The sequence below is a fragment of the Halichoerus grypus genome, chromosome 6 (assembly GCF_964656455.1).
Source record: "Halichoerus grypus chromosome 6, mHalGry1.hap1.1, whole genome shotgun sequence".
Lineage (NCBI taxonomy): Eukaryota > Metazoa > Chordata > Mammalia > Carnivora > Phocidae > Halichoerus > Halichoerus grypus.
The window spans coordinates 26,127,986-26,148,644 of record NC_135717.1 but is presented as its reverse complement, the minus strand read 5'-3'; the positions used below and the strand labels follow the sequence as shown (position 1 = coordinate 26,148,644).

Genomic DNA, 20,659 nt, shown 5'->3' with positions numbered 1-20,659 from the left:
CCTCAGATTTTTCTAAAGAAGGAAGAACGCTGGGTTTTTATGTGAAACCTCCTGATTTTTAAATGCTCCAAAATAAAGAAAAAAAAAATCAAAACATTGAACTGGGCAAACAAAATCACTTGTGGGCTAGATTTAGTCTGTACTGTTTAGTTAGCAAGTGGGTATTCAGAACCTACTGGGGGGACAAGGGTAGTAAGAGGCAGCTCTGTCCTCAAGTTACTTAAAGCATAAGGGTGGGTGACACCAGCATGTCAAGACTGAAAAAAGACAAAATTAGCAAGCAGACTATTCATATGTGAACAATCATGTCATCCTCAGAATCTACTGTGTGCAAAGGTTTAGCTCTGGGAGGCAAAGGAAATTCTAAAGTTCTTATCCTGCAGGAGGGAATAGGGACTTGCTGTCTAGTAAAGGGAGCCAGTTCATTACACGAGAGCCACACACACCCCACCCCCCCTCTGAGATCCAGAAAAGAGAAGGAGTGTTCAGCCAAGAACAGAATGGGGGACCCAAGTGCAGGTTGGTGCTGATGGAGGATTCTTTATGCCTGAGAGGGTGGATGGGGAGGAGTTTGAAGCAGGCTGAGAAGAAAGGTTGGGATGCCTTGTCCTGCACTGATGAAAAACACTGACTAATACACATTTGCATAGAAAAACATTCATTTGGGCTATTCCAAACCTTTATGTCATGCATTCTCAATGGGGGGGGGGGAGCAATATAAATCCCAAGGGGGTAAAATTTATTCTTTTTTTAAAGATTTATTTATTTATTTTAGAGAGAGTGCATGTGCATGCATGAGTGGGGGGAGAGTTAGGGGAGGGGGAGAGAGAGAATCTCAAGTAGACTCTGTCCTGAGCACAGAGCCTGACACAAGGCTTGATTCCAGGACCCTGAGATCGTGACTTGAGCCGAAACCAAGAGTTGGATGCTTAACTGACTGAGCCACCTGGTGCCCCGGTAAAATTTATTCTTGAAAGGCGAGAAAAGTCTTCCTCTTTTTATATATAAACATCTGATACACATATGTAAGCAGATACACAGTATAGCTGTAGTATTAAAATTTCATGGGCAGAGGATAATTGGAAAGAAATATCTAAAAAGACTCCTTAGGGGGCAAATAATGAAAAAAAGATTGATAAACACAGCCCTACCCCAATGCAAGTGGAGCTAATAATGCCGAGCAGATTTTGAGTGTTTCCTATGCCCTGGAGACCTCTGCCAAGCACTTTACTTTTATTGTCTTGTTTAAATCTGAACAACCACCTTTCATACAGCCACTACTGCTCTCCCTATTTATAGATGGGAAAACTGAGGCTCAGAGGCACAGTGCCCAAGATTATCTCACTGTTATATTGAAAGAACCAGTCTCTCTGACCCAAAGCCTGACTCTTACTTATCCTGTATTATTGCTGGGTAGGATCAGGGCAAATGCAAAAAGATTCCTGACCACTTATGCTTTATTTATTTATTTATTTATTTATTTTTAAAAGATTTTATTTATTTATTTGACACAGAGAGAGAAAGCACAAGTAGGCAGAGCAGTAGGCAGAGAGAGAGAGAGAAGCAGGCTCTCTTGAGCAGGGAGTCGGACGTGGGGCTTGATCCCAGGACCCGGGGATCATGACCTGAGCCAGAGGCAGCCGCTTAATGGACTGAGCCACCCAGGCGCCCCTATTTATTTATTTTTTAAAAGATTATTTATTTATTTATTTATTTGAGAGAGAGAGAGAGAGAGCAGAGCATGCAAGAGAGAACACGAGTCGGGGGGAGGGGCAGAGGGAGAGGGAGAAGTAAACTCCCACTGAGCCGGGAGCCTGATGTGGGGCTCGATTCCAGAACCCTGGGATCATGACCTGAGCTGAAGGCAGATGCTTGACCAGCTGAGCCACCTAGGTGCCCCTGACTACTTATGCTTAAAAAAAAAAAGTAGGGGTGCCTGGGTGGCTCAGTCGTTGAGCATCTGCCTTCGGCTCAGGTCATGGTCCCAGGGTCCTGGGATTGAGCCCCGCGTCAGGCTCCCTGGTCAGTGGGAAGCCTGCTTCTCCCTCTCCCACTCCCCCTGCTTGTGTTCCCTCTCGCTGTGTCTCTCTCTCTCAAATAAATAAAATCTTTAAAAAAAAAAAAAGTAGTTGAGTATGACTTCTTTTTCTGGACTCCTTTGTAGGACCAGGGTTGTAGCCCTTAGCAATCACTTGTCCATACTATGCCATCGTTATAGATGATGCTCTCATTAAAAACCTATCTTCATCCATGTATTCTTTAAAGCTCTAGGTGATTTTCCTAGTGTCACAGTGCCTGGTCACAGTAGGTGCTAAAGCAGTGCTAACTGAATTAATAGCAACAATATTGGTAAGGATGTATCAGTTAGCTGTTGCCACAGTAATGCTGCATAACAAACAGATGCAGAAACCCAGTGTTGTACAATAAAGAAGCATTTATTTCTCACTCACACATGTTCAGGTTTGCTTGGAGTTTGATTGAACTAGGCTGGGTGTGACTGTGCTTGACTCCAGGTCATGGGTTCTGTGTCTAGAGCCTAGTGTCCTTCTTCTTGAACCAGGGAGCCACTTGGGGGCATTGTTGTTCCATGACATAAGCTGGAAGTGCTCGAAGTGACAAGCAAAAACCACACAGTGTGTCTAAGGTTTTGACATGGACCTGGCATACGGTCACTTCTGCCATGTTCCATTGATCAAAGTCACATGACCAAGCCCAACTTCAGGGGAGGTGTCCAGGGAATGGTGGTGTGATATATGCTGAATAACAATGGATCTACCACAATAGTTAATATATAGCAATAGTTTACTATGTTCCAGGATTACGTTAAGCACTTTGCATGTGTTAACTGATGTGATTCCCTCAACAATGCCATGTGAAGCTCCCATCATTATTCCTGTTTTACAGACTACGATATTGTAGCTCAGAGAGGTTAGGTAACATGCTGGAGGGCATCAGCCAGTAACAAAGCTGGGAACTGATACCCAGCAAGAAGTTCAGAACTTCCTGCAATGTAATTTTGTGCATTGTTCACATCAAACTGTGTTCCATTTTCTCTGTCACGGAGTTTAGCTTTTAATGTTTACTGTGGACTGAATAAAAATATACTGAAATATGACACTGTTGTGTAGATGCTGAGAGTAGACTCTGTCCTTAAGAAAATCATGCCATCTTTCAAATTTATTCATGCGTTATCATAACGTGTTAGAAATCGAAGGAACTTCTATGATCATCTAGACAAGTTTCTTTCTTTCTTTTTTTTTTTTGTCTTAATTTTTTTTAGAACAGTGTTAGGTTCACAGTAAAACTGAGGGAAGGGAAGGTACAGAGATTTTCCACAGAACTCCTTTCCTCACATAGCAAAGACTCTCCCATTATCAACATCTGGCCCCAGAATGATACATGTCTTATAATTGGTGCATCTACACCAACACATCATTATCATCTCTAGTCCATAGTTAACATCAGGGTTCACTCTTGGTGCTATAAATTCTATGAGTTTGAACAAATGTGTAATAACATGTAACACCCTTATGGTATCATACAGAATAGTTTCAGTGCCCTAAACATCCTCTGGTCTGCCTATTTATCTCAACCTCCTAGACAAGTATTTCTTAAACTCAAGTTGTAGCCCATTAACAAGTTGTGAAATTAATTCTGAAAAATGAGATAGAAAAGAATGGAATAGGGGGCACCTGGGTGGCTCAGTCGGTTAAGCATCTGACTCTTGATTTCAGTTCAGGTTTTGATCTCAGGGTCATGAGTTCAAGTCCTGCATTGAGCTGCTGGGCGTGGAGCGTACCTAAAAAAAAAAAGGAATGGAATAGAATAAGAATATATCGGAGTGCCTCTTATGTAGTCAAGCAAAGTATTGTTTGGTGAAACTCGTTTTTCAGTTACATATGTGTAGGTATGTCCTGGATCTTAATGTAATAATTTTTTAAATTTTATCAAGTTTTAAATTTTAATTCTGGTATAGTTAACATACAGTGTTATATTAGTTTCAGGTGTACAATATAGTGATTCAGCAATTCCATACATTACCCAGTGCTCATCGTGGTAAATGTACTCTTAATTCCCATCACCTATTTCACCCATTCCCCCCACCCCACCTCCCCTCTGGTAACCATCAGTGTGTTCTCTATAGTTGAGTCTGTTTCTTAGTTTGTCTCTCTCTTTAATTTCCCTTTGCTTGTTTGTTTCTTAAATTCCACATATGAGTGAGATCATAGGGTATTTATCTTTCTCTGACTGATTTATTTCGCTTAGCATTATATCCTGCTCCATCCATGTACTTGCAAATGGCAGGATTTCATTGTTTTTATGGCTGAGTAATATTCCCTTGTAACAATTATTTTTAACCATGGCTTATACTTAAATGAAAACCATCGATTGAAGCTGTTTGTACTTAATAACATTGTTTCCGTATTTATGACCTATTTTCCACCCAAGCACTCAATCATTAGTCTGTTAGGACCTCAAGGTCAAGGTCGGGGTCTTACTGACCATTATGTGCTTAGTAATATCTAGTACGGTGGGATTAATTGGTGATGTGTCCTAACTCTTCATTCCAGTGAACCCTGCTTATGTGGGTGAAAGTAGCCCCCGCCCAGCTTATGGAAACCCACCATTGTCTGGATGCGACTGGCACGAGTCACCCCAAGGTAAGGCTTAAATTGGTGGTATCCAAAAAAAATCAACCCTAGAGAGGAATGTTTTCAAGGCAATGCAGACATCACTATTTCATTTAGGCTTTCGGTGTGGTAACTGATGTAGTACTTGCTTAATTTACCATAACGGGGGTTTTCTTTTAGGTATGCAGGTTTTTTTTCTCTCCTGGATATCAAGGTGTCTTCATCAGGACTCTTCTGGTCTCATGTGCCAGAAACCCAACTCATGTGGGCCCAAGGTGAATGTACTGGCTCATGTGGTGGGAAGGACAGGGGGGGAGCAAAGAGTTGAAGGTAGAATTACCTTGCAGGACCTAGTACAGAGCTTGACACATAGTAGATGCTCAGAGATATTTGTTGAATTAATTTGTGAATGAGTTACAGGAACAAGGGCCTCTGAGTCTGCATTGATCAACATTTTTCTGAATAATCGTAGAATTATTATGATGCTGGAGTTTAGGAGAAGTCAGACCAGAGAAAGACAGAATGCTGGGAAATCAGTTAGGAAGCCCTGTAAGGATCACTGTGTGTGATGATGAAGGTCTGATCAGAGGCAGAGACTGAGAGATAAAAAGGAAGCAAAAGAGGAGAGAGGCCAGGGAATGCTGAAACTTGGAGGCAAATCTGTGGACAACAAGGAGTAAACCAACTGATGGTATCCTCTATACAATAATGCGAATTGAAGGGCCTCATGACCTAAAACCATGTCTCACCTTCTGGCATTCTAGCTGATATGACAGCCTTTAGCCTCATTTTTTTTTTTTTTTAAGTTTTATTTATTTATTTGAGAGAGAGAGAGCAGGAAGAAGGGCAGGGGAGAGAGATAATCTCAAGCAAACTCTACACTGAGCACAGAGCCCGACATGGGCCTTGATCCCACGACCCTGAGATCATGACCTGAGCTGAAATCAAGAGTCGAAGGCTTAACTGACTGAGCCACCCAGGCGCCCCTAGCCTCATTCTTTAAGAGCCTTCTCAAGAAGAGGTATAACTTCGGGGCGCCTGGGTGGCTCAGTCGGTTAAGCGACTGCCTTCGGCTCAGGTCATGATCCCAGGGTCCTGGGATCGAGCCCCGCATCGGGCTCCCTGCTCCGCGGGAAGCCTGCTTCTCCCTCTCACACTCCCCCTCCTTGTGTTCCCTCTCTCGCTGTGTCTCTCTCTGTCAAATAAATAAGTAAAATCTTAAAAAAAAAAAAAAAGGAGAGGTATAACTTCTACAAGGGTTGGGTATTGCTACTTGGGAGGGAAAACCATGGAGGTATAAATGATCACCCTCTCCATTTGGTTCCCACTAGAGCAGAAAATGACTTTAACTATTGAGGAAAGAAAATGGCTTTTAACTTCATTGGACTGCTTAATCTAGCCAGCCTGAGGTTGGGGCTTCTGGTGAAGGGGAGTCCCAGAAGGCAGAGAGAATTAAGGAAATAGAGGACCCAGAGATGAATCTGGTTTTCTTCACCATTTTGCTTTCAATGGTTTGGATTCTCAAACCATGTACAGTTAGATGGTGGACAGCCTCCTGATAAAACGTCACTTTGATGGATTATGCTATGCACCTATGAAGCATTTGGCACATGGTAGGTACTCATAAATATTCATTTATTTGTGAATGAATAAATGATACATCAGCATCTCGTTAGAGGAAGGGGCCAGGGTGAAGGGATGAAGAGGCCCTTCTTTGGGTCCAGACAGACCTGGGTTTAAGTCTCAGCTCTGCTACTTGCTGGTTTTGTGACTTTAGGCAAATAACCTTTTTGGGCCTCAGTTTTCTTAGCTATAAAATGGGGGTGATTGTACATAATGCATAGGGTGATTATGAAAATTAAATTATATAATCTAAAGTACTTGGCCTGTAGTAGTGACAGGTATTGTTACTGTTAATTATCATTGATGGGGATAAGGAGGAGAGTCCTGGTCCAATTCTGCCATTTTATGAGAGTGTGATGAGAGTAGAGGTCAATTTATTTTTGTGCACCTCAGTTTCCCCAACTATTAAATAAATGACGTGGCTGAGGTGATTTCCAAATCAGGTCTGTTGGGTGGGAATTGTGTTCAGGTGCCTGGCACTGAAGTAGGACGGCTTCACAATAAAGGGATTTATTTTTCTCATGTAACAAGAAGTGTTGTGGGAGGGGGTTCACAGTTTGTATGGCAGCTCTGCCCAGGATGCTCTCAGGACTGAGCTCCTTCTTAGCTTCTTTCTCTACCATTCTTCACAGCTGAACGTGTATCCTCTTGTTTTTAAAATGGCAGCCTCTGGTAAGCCAGAAGGAGAAATGGTGAAGGGCAAAAAGTGGAACCGGGCAGACTGTCACCTTTTAAAAAGCATTCTTGGGGGCGCCTGGGTGGCTCAGTTGGTTAAGCAACTGCCTTCGGCTCAGGTCATGATCCTGGAGTCCCAGGATCGAGTCCCACATCGGGCTCCCTGCTCAGCAGGGAGTCTGCTTCTCCCTCTGACCCTCCTCCCTCTCACTCCCTCTCATGCTCTCTGTCTCTCGTTCTCTCTCTCGCAAATAAATAAAATCTTAAAAAATAAAATAAAAATAAAAAAATAAAAAGCATTCTTGGACGCTCTATGTCTCATTGACCAGAATGGTGGGGTTACAAGTCCATCTTTAGCCACAAAGGAAGCTAGGAGAATTTTAGTTGAGCCCAGTGCCTACACAGGAAAGGAAGCTTCTGGGGGTATGAGAAAAATGGAGATCGGATACAGGGTACAGACAAGTGGTAGGGTTGGCTACCCAAGGCAGTCAGGAGATAATAATTGTTATTACTATAAACCCGTCTAGGTTTATATAGGCATGTAAAATTAAATATAAAATATAAGTTTTAGGCCAGGGGCACCAAATTAAAAAGGAAAATCTTGCCCTTTGGTTATGAGTCATTTAGAAGAATCCCTGCCTTCTGTTTCTAGAACCCTATTGTCTTTAATGAAGGATTCTGTTTCCAATTTCTTACCTAGCTACCAAGACAGAGGTGTCTATAGGAAAACACATCTCTTCATGAAGAGACCCCTCTGGTGTAGATGTGGGGAGTTATGTTGTGATTTGTGTAGGGCTGGCTTTGGCAATCTCATCCTGGTCTTTAAAAAAATGTGAATGGGGCATCCCTCTGTGATTGTCATCACTTTTCCTCGCGGCTCCCAACAATGTCAGTGTGACTGCTTTGGAAGGCCACTCCGGTGGAGAACAAAGCTGGGAGGAGGCAAGAGATGCTGTCTGATGACCAAGTGAATGAAATCATCGTTGAGGTTGAGAATGTTCCATCTGGGGTTGTTCCAGAAAAGATGCTGGTGAACTCAAGCTTCGGCATGGTCTCATCCGCTTCTGACATCGATGTGACAGACTCTCAGAGTTTCAGCAGCCCGAATGACAAAAAGAGCAAGCAGTTGTTGCAGTTTTCAACATCTTTGAATGAATCATTTTCTCAGACCCTTCATAGCCCAGGAAGTGTGGGCATAGACACTCCTTGTACTTCACATGAAAACCTCCAAGGTAGTGAGACCCTGGGAGAAAGGAGTTAGGAAGGGAGCAAGGAAGGCTTCCAACTTGTCTACAGGATTATTTAGTTTTAAGACATCAAGTAGGTTGAAGTTTATAGATGATCTGAGGATGCGACAGACCCAGGAAGGGGTCACTTTGGGAGCATCTAACACCTAGAAAGGAGTTCACCTTGATCAAGCTCACTTTCTGTGCCCAACACTCTGCCAAACACTTCCTTTTTGTTATCCATTGAATTTAGTTTGACTTTATTCCCCACACTTTGAGGTAGGCACATTTGTCACTTCCATTTGCTTGGTGAGTAAATTAAATTAAATTAAATCACTTCCATTTGCTTGGTGAACCTTGGCAGAACCAGGGCTCAAATGCAGGTCTGCCTGGTTTCCAAGCCCGATGCTTTAACCGCTGTCTTGCTTTGGTCCAGTTCCTCCCCCACCCTGGATTCGGCAACATAGGATGGCCTTTATTGCCAAGTCCGCCATGAAACCAGGTCTTAGCTGACACTACCTCCCTGCCTTTCTGTTCCTGAGGCCAAATCCTGGGTTCTTGACTGTTTCTATGTCATCCCATCATACTCCAGACATCAAGTCCAGCCTCAGTGATGTCTAGGAGGGAAAAAAATCCATTCACACTAAAGCATTCTGTGGGTTTAACCCCTTTATTAAAGATTGGGGTGTCTCCTCTCATGCTACTGTCTCCCCACATCTCTGTGTTCTTTCCTCCTCCTCTTTGTCCTTTCTTCTTCTCTGTTGAGCCACCCTTCCCTCTCAGGAGAGACAAATTTCTCGTCTTCAGCAGAGTGAGTTTGGTGACCCTCTTTTGGGGATTTCCTTTTCACCTTAACTAGGTCAAATGAAGAGTTCAGCTCAATAACTCAACCAGGGAGCCAGCCCACTCCCTCTATTGTTGCCCCGGTCAGCCCCCCGGTTGGCTTCCTCATTGTTACAAGATGGTGATCGCAGTTCCAGGCTTCAGATGGCCACAACAACATCCAGAGGGAGATGGATCTTTTTCTTGGAGTTTTTGTGGGGGTTTTTTAGTTTTTCTTTTTTGAGAAGGAAGAAACCTTTTCCAAGAAACTCCTCAGCAGATCACCCATCACAGAACACTGGCCAACATCTTGTCACGTGCTTATGCCGAAATCAGTCACCTGCAAGGATCAGCTTGGACTCATGGGGCTCACCCCCTGTGCCTGAAGATGGGTCCTACCCTGCAGAAGCTCAGGGCCTTGGGAAAGAGGGGGTAGATTCCTAAACAAAATCAGGATTCTATTAAAAAGAAGAAATGACTGGGGTAGGTGACCCACAATATCTGCCATGCTGAGTGAAGATGTGAATATGAGTTATCGGGAGAAGATGGGGGACCATTCCAGGGGCCGGAAGAGCATACGACAACAGTCAAGAAATGTAAAGAAGGTGCCTGGGCCTGGAGTGAGGGGGTCAAGTGAAAGTGATTCGGACATTCAAGTAGGAGAGGAGAGCAAGCCTGACCAGACGTGCAGGGGCTTGTGGCCTCACTGAATGCTTCTTGTCATAAAGAAGAAAAATATCAAATTGGAATTGCATGCAAACATTATCATTTGCTTTGGCTTTGAGGTTAAAAAAAAAATACACCACATTGGGGTGCCCGAGTGGCTCAGTCAGTTAAGTGTCCAACTCTTGATCTCAGCTCAGGTCTTGATCTTGGGGTTGTGAGTTCAAGCCCTGCATTGGGCTCCATGCTGGGCATGGAGCCTACTTAAAAAAAACAACAAACCACGTTGTCTGTTTTCATTTGTGGCTTGGGGATCACTGAGTCCATATATTTATTCTTCTTTCCTTGTACTCTTATAAAAACACGCTCGGGGTACCTGGGTGGCTCAGTCTGTTAAGTGTCTGCCTTCAGCTCAGGTCATGACCCCGGAGTCCCAGGATTGAGCCCCACATCCTGTTTCGGGCTCAGTGGGGAGTCTGCTTCTCCCTCTGCCCCTTCTCCAACTCTTGCGCTTGCACGCTCGCTTGCTCTCTTTCAAATAAATAAATAAATAAAATTTATAAAAAATAAACATGCTGAAGTTCAGTGCCATACTTTAAAATGCTGATATTCTGTGAAAGGAAACAAAATTAAACTCAATTTATTTTCCTCCACAGGACAAAAGTTAATTGCATCTCTGATACCAATGACATCTAGAGACAGAATTAAAGCCATCAGGACTCAGCCAAGAACCATGGAAGAGAAAAGGAACCTTAAGTATGGACCCAAAGCTTTTTTTCTTTCTCAGATTTCACATGAATTTCAGTCTTCTACTTTGTCCCATCTCAGAAAGATAAAAAACGGGGGTGCCTGGGTGGTGCAGTCAGTTGGGTGTCCAACTCCTGGTTTTGGCTCAGGTTGTGATCTCAGTATTGTGAGATTGAGCCCGTCAGGCTCTGCGCTCAGTGTGGAGTCTGCTTGAGATTCTCTCCCTCTCCCTCTGCTCCTCCCACTCGGACTCTCTCTTTCTCTCTCTCTTTCGAATAAATAAATCTTAAAGAAAAAAAAAAAGAAATATATAAATGCAAAAGAAGGGACAATCTTCCTACAGAAGAATTCCAAATAATCTATATAGATGTTCCTCTCTCTTCTCACCTGGAGTGTGGGCTGTGCTTAGTGATGTGCTTTCAAAGGGTGGAGCATGGGAACTGAGGGAGAGTGACTTTCCAGTGATGTGGTCTAGCCAACACTCCCTTGACCAGGTGATCAAGGTTAGCATCCCCAGAGATATGTGGTTAGAAGAGCACATCCCCTCTGTTGTACTCTCTCCTAAAGACCATAACCCCAGTATTCCCAGAGAAAGAAATCAGGCAAACCCCAGTGGAGGGACATTCTACAAAATACCTGACCAGTACTCCTCAAAATTGTCAAGGTCATCAAAAATAAAGGAAGTCAGAAAAATTGTCACAGACTAGAGGATTTGAAAGAGACATAAAAACTAAATAGAATGTGGGATGGGGTCCTGGAATAGAACATGGCATTGGTGGAAGAACGAGTGAGATCAGAACAGTGTGGAGTTTAGGTACCGGTATATGTGCTAATGTTGATTTTTTAGTTTCGACAACTACCATGGAAATGTCAGATGTTGGGGTGCTTGGGTGGCTCAGTAGCCTGGGCGTCCAACTCTTGATTTCAGCTCAGGCTGTGGTCTCAGGGTTGTGAGATTGAGCCTCACGTTGGGCTCCGCACTGAGCATGGGACCTGCTTAAGGTTCTCTCTCTCCCTCTCCCTCTGCTACTCCCCCATCCCTCTCTAAAAAATAAATAAATAAATAAATAAATAAATAAATAAATAAATAAATGTAAGATGTTAATAGGAAAAAATAATGGTGAGTAGTGTATAGGAATTTTCTGTACTGTTTTTGTAACTTTTTTGAAATTTCTATTTACTCTAAAATTCAAAGTTTACTGGAAAGAAGAAAGAAGTCCTCAGAAGCTTTCTAAGGGCAGGAACTAAAAAAAAAAAAAAAAAAAGAGTGAAAGAATGAGGGCTGTTTTAGCCATCAGACTTCACATTTACTGTTCCTCATCCTTTTTCTTTTGCAATTTGTACCCTTGGAAACTAGTGGAGTGGATGCAACAATGGCTAATAAATAATTCAATGATGCAATTGTTCTGGGGCTGCAAAGATAACTTACAAAGTCTGACAGGGGAGATGGATTTGTCAATAAGTAACTTACACATGAGAAAAAGGAAATCAGGCCAAATCAAGGTGGAGGAGACTGCAGTGACAGGACTAGCTGGAGTGATACAGGCTACTTGGGTAAAGCAGGAGGGCATGTGAGCTGAGCCTTGGAAGACCGTGATGTGGGGGTGGGCGTTTGGATGGACAAAGAAAACCAGAAAAGAACCAGAGCAAGGTAGATGCAATGAATTCATGGAAAGGTAAAGAACCCAATTGTGGCTGGATCTTTCTGAAAACACTCTTCCATTTCAAACTGCATGGCTGCCTCTCTCACAGGGTAAGGGCCTTATATGGGCCCCAAAGACTTTACAGCAGGATTTTTCAACCCCGGTATGCCTGATATTGGGGGCTGGATCATTCTCTGTTGTGGGGTTCTGTCCAGTTCATTGTAGGGGGTTTTAGCACATCCCTGCCTTCTACCCACTAGATGTTAGTAGCAAGCCTCTCTCCCCCAGAGTTTGACAACCAAAAATGTCTCCTGACATTGCCAAATGTCCCTTGGGGGGCAAGGCAAAATCTCCCCAGGTTGAGGACCACTGACTTATAGGACCCTTCGTTATCACTCAAACCCTCCTCCCTTCCCCCTGCTCATTCCATTCTAGCCATCCCAGCCTCCTTGGGGTCCCAGGTTGGCTGTTTCCTATGGACACAACAATCCCTTATCCATCCTACTATCCCCTCCCTTCCTAAAGGACTTTGCTTGAATATTGTGCTATTTCAAATTATAGCACAGTCCCCATTCCAGCATTTCCCATTTCCTTACCTTGCTCTATTTTGCTTTTTCTTTTCCATAGTACACCTTTTATTTATTGTTTATTGTCTTTCTCTCCCAACTGGTAGAGATGTCTGCTCCATGAGCCAGGGAAATCATTTTCTTTTGTCTCGCTACCCGGGCTGTGCCTAGCACATCATAGTCACTCAGTAAATATTTTGGGAACGAAATCATTACAGCATGGGTGTCCCTCCCTTTCTTCTGCCGTTCCCCACAGGAAAATGGTTGACAAAGAGAAAAGTAAGCAGTCCCGTCGTATGCTTGAGCTCAACTGCTGTGCTCAGTGTCTAAACTCCATTTCACGGGTAAGAGGTCTCTATTGCAGTCAATAAAATGGGCATAACAAGAGAGTAAAAACAGGGAGGTGGCAGAGTGGGAATGAAAGGGACCCAAGGGGAAGAGAAAGCAAAATTCAGGGCTTTTTCATTGAAAGCCGTAGAAATTGGGTCAGTCTAGGTGCAGAGAAACCAGGTAGGGATGCAAAAGTCTAAGAGGTTGCTGAGTTATTTGGACAGCTGAGCTACTGTGAGTGTCACCTTCGACAGCAAACCTGGGGACGTAATAATAGCACTCACCTTAAAGAGTGGTCCCGCAGATTAAATGAGATAACATTTACAAACATGCTTAGCGCATGCCAGGCATGTTATAATGCTCTAGACACAGTGGTTGTTTTTGCTCTTAGGGGACCTGCTCAGTAGGTGTTTGTTGAGGGAATGTTAAGCCTCATGCTTGGTGTCCCTACCCCAGGCATACCGGAGATCTAAGAACAGCCTGTCAGAACTGCTCGATTCCATCAGCCTATGGCAGAAGACGCTCAAGGTCATCGGAGGCAAGTTCGGAACCAGCGTCCTCTCCTATTTTAACTTTCTGAGGTGGCTTTTGAAGTTCAACATTTTCTCGTTCATTGTGACCTTCAGCTTTATCATAATCCCTCAGTTTACGGTGGCCAAGAAGAACACCCTCCAGTTCACTGGACTGGAGTTTTTCACTGGGTTGGTAAGTCCTTCATTTTGCCTACCCGGAGTTCACCAGCTGGGAATCCCCTGGACATACCTTGCCAGTCACCCTTCCAGACCTCTCACTTTGCCTGGGAGTTAGATGATAGGGGGAGTGGGGCTTTACTTATCTGTTTATTTTAAAGATTTATTTATTTATTTGAGAGAGAGAAAGAATGAGAGAGAAGCGGGGGAGAAGCAGAGGGAGAGAGAGAATCTCAAGCAGACTCCCTGCTGAGCACAGAGCCTGACATGGAACTTGATCCCAGGACCCTGAGATCATGACCTGAGCTGAAATCAAGAATCAGACACTTAACCGACTGAGCCACCCAGGTGCCCTGAAAGTGGGGCTTTAAAACGTGTTTCTTTTTCTCCCCCAAAGTGACATGCACACAACACAGTAGACTTTCTGTCTTTAGAGGTAACCATATTAATAGTTTGTGTTGTTCACGATCTCTTTTTCTGTGCACATACGGACACACACACATGCACATACATACACATGTACATATGCATCCCTTTCTTTTGTTTTTTTAACAAAAGATGAATTATTCATATATACCGCCTATGACTTGCTTTCTTTCACCCGCTCTGTGGTAGACATGTCATATTGGTGTTCATAGAGCTACCTTTTCTTTCTTATTTTTCTTTCCACAATATACAGTGCTCCTTTTGAAAAGTTCCTACTGTAGAAGAGAGCAAACTAAGTGAAAGTCCATGTTAGCCTTTTTCCCTTGTCTAATGCCCCAGCTCAGAGCATATCTTTGTCCACCGTTTTCTTTCTATATGCAGTTAGATACTTAGGTCGATACGTAGGTAGATAGGTAAACATTTAAAAAATAATAATAAAAAGATGGGCCACCTGGGTGGCTCAGTTGGTTAAGCATCTGCCTTTGGCTCAGGTCATGATCTCAGGGTCCTGGGATCGAGTCCCGCATCGGGCTCCCTGCTCAGCAGGGAGTTTGCTTCTCCCTCTGCCCCTTCCCCCTCTTGTGCTCTCTCTCTCTCTCAAATAAATAAATAAAATCTTTAAAAAAATAATTAAAAAAAACCCAGGATACTACAGGTCTTCCTTTGCAACATTTTTTTGCTTCACTATGTATCTTGAGCATCTATATAGATCTGCAGTATCCTTTTTCATTACCCAGCTCCCTACTGAGAGACATATGGCCCCTGTCTTGTGAGTTTACCTTCCAGAAGACATTCCTGCCATTGGGATTCTATAGGCCAGGGATTGACAAACGACAGCCGGGGCCAAATCTGGCATGCCACCTGTTTCTACATTTTTAAATGGTTGAAAAAAAAAAATCAAAACAAGGATAACATTTTGTGAAACGTGAAAATTATACGTGAAATTAAAATTTGTGCCAATAAATAAAGTCCTTTTGGAACATGGCCACATCCCTTTGTTTATGTGTCTACGATGCCTTCCTGCTATGGTGGCTGAGTGGAGTTGTGGCTGTAGCTACCAAGCCAAAGAGATTTACTGTCTAGCTCTTTACAGAAAAAATTTGCTGACTCTTGAAGTAGAATGTTCAAAGTCAGGTTCTTCCATTTATCTTTTTAATTTCTTTTTCTGTTAAAAATTTTTCCTTGGGATAGCTGCATTGAAGTGGAATTATTGTGTAAATTTCACCTTCATTTTTCTCCTCGTTATGATGTGTGTGTGTGTGTGTATATATATATATATATATATATATATATTTTTTTTTTTTTTTTTTTTTTTTTTTTAAGTGGGCTCCATGCCTAGCATGGAACTCACAGGGCTTGAACTCACAACCCTGAGAATCAAGACCTCTGCTGAGATCAAAGTCAGACACTTAACCGACTGAGCCACCCGGGCGCCCCTGATGTATATTTTTTATATTTGTATATATGAAACATTTTATTATGAAAAATTTCAAACATATAGTAAAATAAAGAGTAGTAAGTAAACATTCATATACTCACTACATAGGTTTTTAAATTATTAATATCTTGCCATATTGTTTTATCTTATTAGTTTTTGGAAGCATTTTACAGTAAATTACAGACATCAGGATATTTTACTCCGAATTTCTTCAACATGCATCTCTGAAAAATATGGACACTTTCTGCAGTTCTTACATCTAGCAAAATTAAAAATTAATATTATCTAAAATCCAAACCATATTCAAATTTTCCAGTTGTCCCCAAAATGTCTTTCCTAGCTTGCTCATTCAGACCAGAATCTAGTTAAGGCCCATACTTTGCATTTGCTTGTGTTTTCTCTGAATTCTCAATTAATCTAGAATGATCTCTCCAGACACAGCCCCCTTTTTTCTTGACATTGTTGCAGAAACCAGGCCAGTTGTCATGCAGACACCAATGTCCTACCTTCTGGAATTGTCTGATTGTTTCCTTATGGTCTGTCTGATTTGTTACTCTGACCCATTATTTCCCATAAATTGAAATTTAGACCTAATGGCTTGATTCCTTTCCTATTGAACATGTTTGACCATAATACTTAACAGATGACAAAGGCCCATAATGGCTGGCTTTCCTGGTTTTAGTCATGCTTTGCTTGATCATTGTTTCAGGTGGTGACAGCTGGGTTCCTCCATTGTAAGGAGGGTTTGAGAGCCCTTTCCAACTCGAAGAGACTAGTGATAAAATGTCTACATTCTCAGCGGCCTTGGGTACCCTTTCTCTGCAAATAAAATGTCTAAACTGACTGATGCAAGTTTCTTGCAGATGGGAAAGATGCACTGTGCTGACCGACCATAGTCATCGTTTTCTCGGTAGACCCACCTGACCTAGGGTTTATTGTCCCTTTCAGGGTTATTTTAGAGACACAGTGATGTACTATGGCTTTTACACCAATTCTACGATCAGGCACAGGAACGGTGGGGCATCCTACAACATGCAGCTGGCCTACCTCTTCACAATTGGAGCATGTTTGGTCATCTGTTTTTTCAGTTTGCTATTCAGGTATGGAGCGTCTGCATTTCTTGATTCTAAGCTTTGTTTAGATTTAGGTAAAATTCAAGAGACTCAAAAGCGACCCAGGAAACAGTTTCTCTGCGATTTTGACTTCCTATTGCTGTCTGATCATTCCTGTTTTAAAACACAGACTGGGGCGCCTGGGTGGCTCAGTTGGTTAAGTGACTGCCTTCGGCTCAGGTCATGATCCTGGAGTCCCAGGATCGAGTCCCGCATCGGGAGTCTGCTTCTCCCTCTGACCCTCACCCCTCTCATGTGCTCTCTCTCTCTCTCTCAAATAAATAAATAAAATCTTTTAAAAAAATTTAAAAAAAATATAAAAAAAAACACAGACTGTAAGTTTGGATAAGAAGAGAGGTTTTTGTGTGCTTTCAAAGAAATCGGTCAGTCTGAAAATAAGGTTGTAGTGACCCAACTATTTCTTTTTTTTCTTTTTTAAGATTTTATTTATTCATTTGAGACACAGAGATACAGAGAGAGAGAGAGAGAGAGCATGAGCAGGGGGAGAGACAGAGGGAGAAGGAGAAGCAGGCTCCCCTCTGAGTCAGGAGCCCGATGTGGAGCTCGATCCCAGGACCCTGGGATCATGACCTGAGCCGAAGGCAGACGCTTAACCATCTGAGCCACCCAGGCGCCCCGACCCAACTGTTTCTATGACAAGAAGGGCACGGCTGGACAGTTGTCAAAGGGACAACTGTCCAAGAGGAGGTACAGGCATTCAGCCTTTGTCTTCCATAACCAGGTACCGCAGGCTGGGTGGCTTAAACACAGAAATGTGTTTTCTCAAGTTCTGGAGGCTGGAAGTCTAAGGTGAAGGTGTTGGTGTGTTGGTTTCTTCCGAGGCCTCTGTCCTTGGCGTATAGACGGCTACCTTCCCACTGTGACTTCACATAGTCTTCCCTCCAGTGCATGTCTGAGTCTTAATCTCCTCTTTTTTTTTTTTTTTTTTAAGATTTTATTTATTTGACAGAGAGACAGTGAGAGAGGGAACACAAGCAGGGGGAGTGGGAAAGGGAGAAGCAGGCTTCCCGCGGAGCAGGGAGCCCGATGCAGGGCTCGATCCCAGGACCCTGGGATCATGACCTGAGCCGAAGGCAGACGCTTAACGACTGAGCCACCCAGGTGCCCCTTAATCTCCTCTTCTTATAAGGACACCAGTCATATTGGATGAGGGCCCACCTTGATGACCTCATTTTAACAAAATTACCTCTGTAAAGACCCTACTTCCAAATTCTGTCGCTTTCTGAGATACTGGGGGTTAGGACTTCAACATACAAACTTTTAGGGTGTACAATTCAGCCCGTAACAACCTCACTTCCAGCACTATAACTCAACAATTAAAATGAGATTTCGTTTTGTTCTATTTTACTGAAACTACAAAATGTTTCTTAAGCTGCTGTTAAGTCAGTGGTGGCAGATTTTGGACAGGTAGTGAAATTTAATCAGCATTTTTTACATGTCAGGCTCAGTGCTAAATGCTTCCTAGGCTGATTTCACTGAGTCCTGCTGACGTCGCCCTGATATTAGCGTCTGCCTTTAAAAAGAGCTTGCTGTTCTAACCCCTACATTGCCTCGCGTGGTGGGCTGAACACTGCCCCCTGCCTCCCAAAGATGTCAGGTCCTAATCCCCAGAACCCATGAATATGTTACCTTACCTGGCAAAGGGGACTTTGCAGATGTGACTAAATTAAGGATCTTAAAATGGGCCAGTTAATCATCAGGGTCCTTACAAGTGGGAGGCAGGAGGGTCAAAGAGAGGATGGGAGATGCTGCTCTCCTGGCTTTGAAGATGGGAGGGGCTATAAGCCAAGAAGTGCGGGCAGCCTCTAGAAGCTGGAAAAGGCAGGGGAACAGATTTTCCCCTATAGCATCCAGAAGGAACACAGCTCTGCCGACACCTTGAGTTTAGAACCATTTTCTGACTTCTGACTTCCAGTAAGAGAATACACGTGTGTTGTTTTAAGCCACTGAGTGTGGGGCAATTTGGCGCTGCAGCTAACAGAAACTCACACAATTCTCATAAAAGCTCTGTGAGTGGGTCCTATGATTATCCCCATTATATAGATGCAGAAACTGAGGCTCATAGCAGTGAAAACAACAAAGATCCCCCAGGTGGCCATCCAGGATAGTCAGCCAGGCCTGTCGGATCTTGAAGCCAATGCTCTTAACCATTATGTCGGCGCTCGCACTGTTCAGTAGAACCTGGGGCTGGCTCTGCCATGTTGCCTTTCGCTGTTGATGATCGGACTTTCCTTTGTTTAATTCCTGCACTCCCCAGTGCCTGCTCCAATAACTTCTGAGTATTTTGGTTTCTGCCTTCCCCAGCATGGCTAGGTACTTCCGGAACAACTTCATTAACCCCCACATTTACTCCCGAGGAATCGCTAAACTGATTTTCTGCTGGGACTTCACCGTCACTCACGAAAAAGCTGTGAAGCTGAAACAGAAGAATCTTAGCACTGAAATAAGGGTAAGGCGAGCTTGCTGTGCACACCTTCCCAGAGCCAACTTCCTTCAGTATGTCTATAACTTTTCTTAAAGTGATAATGATTTTTTTTTTGGTGGTCCGGAGTCTGGCAAAAAAAAAAAAAAGAAAGAAAGAAAAGAAACAAACAAACTAACTGAACCAAAAACACCTAAAAATATTCCTAATGCCTAAGTGCTGGTGATGGTTTAGGGAATGACCCTTTTCACTCTGTAGTTGGTACGAGCTTACTGGAGGGTAGTTGAGGGATTTATATCAAAATGTTAAGTGTAAATGCTTCTTGACCTCACAGTTTCAAGTTTAATATTTTTTCCAGTGGTTTTCAACTCAGGATGGTTTTGCCCCTCAGGGGACATATGGCAATATCTGGAGACTTTTTTGATTGTCACAGTGAGGGTGAGGGGGCTACTGGTGTCTAGTGGGTGGAGGCCGGGATGTTGCTAAACATCCTGCAATACACAGGAAAGTTGTCACAACACAGAAAAAGGGCTGAAAATGTTACTAATGCCGAGGTTGAGAAACCCTGGTCTGTAGAAAAAAACTTATTAAAGAGAAAGAGGAAAAAAACCCCATAAACAAACAAAAAAAACCAAACCCAGACTCTTAAATACAGAGAACAAACTGGTGGTTGCCAGATGGGAGGTTGCGGGGGGGGGGGGGCGGGTGTTGGGTGAAATAGAAAAAAAAAAAGAAAAGAAAGAGGAAGCAGAATTTATTATTAGCAAAGGAGCTTTGACAAGAGGTTTGAAGATGCTAACTTCCTTGGTGTAGATACCCAGCCTATTCTTCAAAAAAGAGTTTCATGACTTCAAAGCACTTTTCTCAAGAGCACGGTCCCAGTCCTCTAAGATGGAAAAAGTGTTTGACGCCATGATGGGGGTTCTTGGTCCGTTTGAGATTTTCCCATGGGTCTCTCATAATCCACATCCGACATGAACTTTCCCCTTTCTTTCTTCTGTGGATCTGGGGTGGGTTTGTGTCCCGAAGTGACAGAGATTCACCCGGAGAGTCTTTGCTAACAGTGGAGAGGGTCCTGTGGGCCAGCTTGACTTCCTTGTGTTTGTAGGAAAACCTGTCAGAAATCCGTCAGGAGAATGTCAAGTTAAGGCTCACTCAGCAGCTGATCCGCTTCTCTGCCCACCTGGCGGCCTGGGTTGTCTCTACTGGAGTGGCGGTTGCCTGCTGCGTAGCTGTTTATTACCTGGCTGAGAACAACTCAGAGGTAACCACAGGGGAGGGAGCCCCAGAGTCCAGAGCACAGAACCAGGTGAAGGGATGGGATGCTGGAGGGGAGAGCAGTGTAGAGCTAGTACTCACAGACTCCATGGCCAGTAGCATTGACATCAGCTGGAACCTTGTGAAAAAAATGCAGAATCTTGGGTCCCTCCCTTGGCCCATGGACTCAGAATCCATCCTTACCATGTCCCCAAGTGATGTGTGTGCACACCTCAGGAGAGAAGCTCTGGGCCAGTGGAGAGATGAGCACTGGGACCACAGACCTGGGATTTTGGGTTTCTTCTTTCCTTATTATATCCCTAATGCTTCCCACTGCCCCCGGCTCTAAGTAGATACTCAGGAAGTAT

At 43.4% G+C, this 20,659-nt stretch overlaps 1 protein-coding gene across 1 annotated transcript in view; it reads left to right on the top strand.

Annotated features, from left to right (window-relative positions):
- The window catches only part of TMC5 (transmembrane channel like 5), a 70,945-nt gene that overhangs the window by 27,188 nt on the left and 23,098 nt on the right, over window positions 1–20,659 (top strand). Inside the window, exons 4-10 of the mRNA XM_078074764.1 lie at window positions 4,572–4,661; window positions 10,297–10,396; window positions 12,853–12,940; window positions 13,383–13,631; window positions 16,428–16,579; window positions 18,917–19,061; window positions 20,143–20,298. Of these exons, the coding sequence (XP_077930890.1) occupies window positions 4,572–4,661; window positions 10,297–10,396; window positions 12,853–12,940; window positions 13,383–13,631; window positions 16,428–16,579; window positions 18,917–19,061; window positions 20,143–20,298 (980 nt within the window). The remainder of the gene's footprint in view (window positions 1–4,571; window positions 4,662–10,296; window positions 10,397–12,852; window positions 12,941–13,382; window positions 13,632–16,427; window positions 16,580–18,916; window positions 19,062–20,142; window positions 20,299–20,659) is intronic.